The following is a 5,256-nucleotide window of genomic DNA, read 5'->3' as shown; positions in this document are numbered from 1 at the left end:
AAATGAGATCACGTGGTATTTGTCTTTCTCTAATTGGCTTATTTCGCTTAGCATAATACTCTCCAGGTCACTCCATGCCATATCAAAGGATAAGAGATCTTTCTTTCTTACAGCTACATAGTGTTCCATTGTGCTTATATACCAAAGCTTTTTCATCCACTCATCTATTGATGGACACCTGGGCTCTTTCCAGATCATAGCCATAATAAACAGTGCTGCTATGAACATGGGGTTACATATATTCTTTCTGAAAGGTGTTTCACGCTTCTTAAGATATATTCCTAGAAATGGAAACACTGGGTTAAATGACAGTTTAATTTTTAATGTGAGGTTATACTTTATTGTTGTTTCAATTGTATCTCTCTGATGATTAGTGACATTGTGCATTTTTGAATAAATCTCTCTGCCATTTTTATGTTCTTTTGAAAGAGGTGGTTATTTTGAACCTCTGCTCATTTTTTAATTGGGTCCTTTGTCTTCCAGTTGTATGAGCACCCCATATATATTGGAAATCAACCCCTTTTCTAATATATCATTGCCAATTATTCTTTCCCATATAGTGGGCTCCCTTTCCATGTTGATGGTTGTTTCTTTTGCTGTGCAGAATCTTTTCAGTTTGATGTAGTCCCATGTATTCATTTTGTTTTTGTTTCTTTTGCCTTAGATGTATCAGTGAAAATTCTGCTTCATGTGTTATCTGAAATTTTTTTGCCTACATTTTGAATTAAGGTTTTTATAGATTCTCTAGTCACATTTAAGTCCTTTATTTATTGTGAGTTTATTGTGTATAGTGTAAGTTGATGATCTAGTTTCTTTCTTTTATTTTATTTTTTGCACATAGCTGTCCAATTTTTATTAAAGAGGCTGTATTTACTTAATTGTATGTTCTTGTCAATTTTGTTAATAATGGTTGAGCATGTCTTAGGTCAATTTCTGGGTTTGCTGTTTTGTTCTATTGATCTATATGCCTGTTCTTGCGCCAGTACCAGGATATTTTGATTACAGTCTGATATCTGGTATTGTGATCCCTCCTACTTTGTTCTTCTTTTTCAAGATTGTTGTGAATATTTGGTGTCTTTTTTGATTCCATATGAACTTTTGAAGTATTTGTTCTGGTTCTGTGAAATACGTTCTTACTTTGATGGGGATTGCATTGAAACTGCAGAATACTTTGGGTTGTATGGACATTTTAATACAGTTAATTCTTTCAATCCATGAACAAGGTGTATGCTTCCACTTTCTGTATATCTTCATCTATTTCGTTTTTCAATGTCCTGTGCTTTATTACAAATAGATGTTTAATTCTTTGGTTAAGTTTATTCCTAAGAATCTATTTTTTTTGCCACAATGGTGAAGGAGATTTTTTTTTTTTTTTTTTAGTTTCTATTGCTGTGCCTTTATTATTGGTGTATAAAAATTCCGTCAATTTCTTGATGTTAATTTTGTTTATTGCTACTTTTCAAAATTATTTTGTTAAATCTAGTAGATTTTTTATGAAGTCTTTGGGGTTTTCTACGTACAATATCATGCCATCTGCAAATAATGACAGTTTCACTTCCTTCTTTCCAATTTGGATCCCTTTTATTTTTCCTTCATGTCTAATTGTTGTGGCTAAGACTTTCAGTACTATGTTAAATAAGAGTGGTGAAAGTGGGCATCCCTGTGTTGTTCCTGTTCTTAAGGGGAATGCTTTTAGTTTTTGGCCATTGAGTATGATGTTAGCTGTAGGTTTTTCATGTATGGCCCTTATTATGTCATGATATGATCCCTCTATTTCCACATTGTTGAGCGTTTTTATCAGAAATGGGTGCTGGGTTTTGCCGAATGCTTTTTCTGCATCTATTGATATGATGATATGGTTTTTATTTTTTATTTTTGTTTATATGGAGTATCATATTTATTGATCTGCAAATATTGTACCAGTCTTGAATCTCTGGAATATATCCTACTTGGTCATGGTGAATAATTTTTTTAATGTATTGCTGCATGCAGTTTGCTAATATTTTGTTAAGGATTTTGGTATCTATGTTAACCAGGTAAGTGGCTTGCAGTTTTCTTTCTTTGTAGTGTCTTTATCTGGTTTTGGAATTAGAATTATGCTGGTTTCATAAAACAAGTTTGGAAGTCTTTCTTCTTCTTGAATTTTTTAGAATAGTTTAAGGATAATGGGTGTTAGTTCTTTGAATGTTTGGTGAAATTCCCATATGAAGCCATCTGGGCCTGTGATTTTGTTTGCTGTGAGAATCTTGACTACATGTTTAATTTCCTTAGTTATTATTTGTTCAAGTTTTCTCTCTCTTCCTGGTTCAGTTTTGGGAGACTATGTGTTTCTAGAAATTTGTTTAGGCAGATTGTCCAGTTTGTGGGCATATAATTGTTCTGTTTTTGTTAACAATCATTTGTATTTCTGTGGTGAAAGTTGCTACTTTTTTTTGTTTCTCGTTTTATTTATCGGGCTCTCTCTTTTTGTTTCTTGAGTCTAGCTAAGGGTCCAACAATCTTGTTTATCCTTTCAAAAAACCAGCTCTTGGTTTCATTGATGTTTTGAAATTTTTTTATGTCATTTTTTTTGCTCTAATCTTTAGTATTGTCTTTCTGCTATTTGTTATGGGTTTTGTTTGCTTTCTAGTTTTTTCTGTTGTGAGGTTAGATAGTCAATTAGAATTTTTTTTTTCTTATTTCCTAAGGTAGGCCTGTAGAGTCATGAACTTCCCTCTAAGAACTGCTTTTGCTGCATCCCATAACTTTGTTGTTGTGTGTTCATTTTCATTGTTTTCCAGGAAGTTTTTAATTTCTTCTTTGATCTTATTGGTAACCCATTCATTGTTTAATAACATGAAATTTAGTCTTCATGTGTTTAAATGTTTTAGTTGTAATTGAGTTCTAGTTTCATGCAATTGTGATCTGAGAAGATGCTTGATATGATTTGAGTCTTCTTGAACTTGTAGAGATTTAGTTTGTGTTTTAACACTTGGTCTGTCTTTGAGAATGTCTGATATGCACTTGAGAAAAATGTGAATTCTGTAGTTTTGGGGTATAATTATTTATGAAAATCTATTAAATACATTTGATCTAGTACATCATTTACAGTCTCTGTTTCATTGTTAATTAAAACAAAATTTTTCTTTATTGATTTTTAGAGAGGGAGATAAAAAGAAAGAGGGAGAGAAAGATACTAACATTGATGAGAGGACATTGATGGGCTGCCTTTTGAGTGACCCACCCTGGGGACTGGGCCCACAACCTGGGGATGTGCCTAGACTGGGAAATGAACGAGTGACCTCTTGATGCATGATTTGATGCTAAAACCACTGAGCAACACCAGCTGGGCCCAGCTGTTAATATTTTACCTAAAGGATCTATCCAGTGATGTCAGTGAGGTGTTGAAGTCCCTGCTATGATTGTTGTAGATTTCTTTTTTTTAAGTTCTCCAGGACTTTTAAAAATATATTTTGAGGAGCGGCGGCAGAGGGACAGCCCAGCCGGCGGGATTGTGACGCGGCCGCGCCGTGACGTGGCCGTGACGCGCCGGCGGGGGCCGGGCGGGCCGCCGGCGAGGGGACCGCGCGCGGGGGGTAGCCCGCCACCGGCAGGATGGTGAAGGAGACGCAGTACTACGACATCCTGGGCGTGAAGCCCAGCGCGCCGCCCGAGGAGATCCCGAAGGCCTACCGCAAGCTGGCGCTGCGCTTCCACCCCGACAAGAACCCCGACGAGGGCGAGAAGTTTAAGCTCATATCCCAGGCATATGAAGTGCTTTCAGATCCAAAGAAGAGGGATATTTATGACCAGGGCGGCGAGCAGGCGATCAAAGAGGGAGGCTTGGGCAGCCCCAGCTTCTCTTCCCCCATGGACATCTTCGACATGTTCTTCGGCGGTGGAGGGCGGATGGCTAGAGAGAGGAGAGGCAAGAATGTTGTACATCAGTTGTCTGTAACTCTTGAAGATTTATATAATGGAGTCACGAAGAAATTGGCCCTCCAGAAAAATGTAATTTGTGAGAAATGTGAAGGTGTCGGAGGGAAGAAGGGCTCCGTGGAGAAGTGCCCGATATGCAAGGGCCGCGGGATGCAGGTCCACATCCAGCAGATTGGGCCGGGCATGGTGCAGCAGATCCAGACAGTGTGCGTCGAGTGCAAGGGCCAGGGCGAGCGCATCAACCCCAAGGACCGCTGTGAAAGCTGCGGCGGAGCCAAGGTGGTCCAGGAGAAAAAGACGCTCGAGGTGCACGTCGAGAGAGGTATGAAAGATGGGCAAAAGATACTGTTTCATGGAGAAGGCGACCAGGAGCCTGAGCTGGAGCCTGGTGATGTCATCATTGTGCTTGATCAGAAGGATCATAGTGTCTTTCAGAGACGAGGCCATGACTTGATTATGAAAATGAAAATTCAGCTTTCTGAAGCCCTCTGTGGCTTCAAGAAGACGATAAACACCCTAGATGACCGAGTCCTCGTTATTACATCCAAACCAGGTGAGGTGACGAAGCATGGGGACCTGAAATGTGTGCGTAACGAAGGGATGCCCATCTACAAAGCTCCCCTGGAGAAGGGCAGTCTGGTCATTCAGTTCCTAGTCATCTTTCCTGAAAAACAATGGCTTCCTCTGGACAAGCTTCCTCAGCTGGAGGCTTTGCTCCCTCCTCGGCAGAAAGTGAGGGTCACAGACGACATGGATCAAGTGGAGCTGCAGGAGTTCGACCCCAGCGATCAGAGCTGGCGCCAGCACAGGGAGGCCTACGAGGAAGACGAGGACGGGTCCCGGGCCCCGGTGCAGTGCCAGACGGCGTGACATGGGCCCGGTGCACGAGCATGTGATGAATATCAAGTTGGCACACGGCCTCACTTTCATAGCCTGTTCGGGGTGCCCTGCGTATGTGTTCAGCATTCTCAATTGCTGAGTGTATTTCTTGGGTTTTCTTTTGGTTGTGACCTAAGTTATAGCTTAATTTATATTTAAATGTTTTAAGTGTAAACCACCTCTAGTCTGCACATGGAATCTGTTTATGTACATGTCCAGGACCCATCGGAGGTGTCAGTGACCACAGTGCCGCGTTGTGCTTGTCGTGGCTTTGCCGTGATCCCGTCCCACCAATAAAGCACAGCCCAGAGAGCAGTCCCCCAGGCACCACGCGGGCACCTGGCCCATCTCTGGTTTGGGTTTCTCTCCCCTCCGTCCTGTGGTTGAGGTGCTGAGGGCATGATCTCAGGCCTGCTAATGTGGCATTTGAGTCCCGATTCCAGCTGACCCTCCTCGGGA

General features: G+C 40.9%; 1 protein-coding gene across 1 annotated transcript; it reads left to right on the top strand.

The window, feature by feature from the left end:
• The first annotated feature begins 3,594 nt into the window (after positions 1 to 3,594).
• Positions 3,595 to 4,788, top strand: LOC118635916 (dnaJ homolog subfamily A member 4-like). Its single transcript, XM_036270967.1, has one exon. It carries the CDS (start codon positions 3,595 to 3,597, stop codon positions 4,786 to 4,788), a length of 1,194 nt encoding a protein of 397 aa, XP_036126860.1.
• Positions 4,789 to 5,256: the final 468 nt, after the last annotated feature.

This window comes from Molossus molossus, unplaced genomic scaffold (genome assembly GCF_014108415.1).
Source record: "Molossus molossus isolate mMolMol1 unplaced genomic scaffold, mMolMol1.p scaffold_m16_p_2, whole genome shotgun sequence".
NCBI lineage: Eukaryota > Metazoa > Chordata > Mammalia > Chiroptera > Molossidae > Molossus > Molossus molossus.
The sequence above is the reverse complement of the archived record's forward strand: the minus strand, read 5'-3'. Positions and strand labels throughout refer to the sequence as shown.

Bases quoted from the DNA above. Each gene is read 5' to 3' on its own strand.
- LOC118635916 (XM_036270967.1), top strand. From the start codon at position 3,595: ATGGTGAAGGAGACGCAGTACTACGACATCCTGGGCGTGAAGCCCAGC.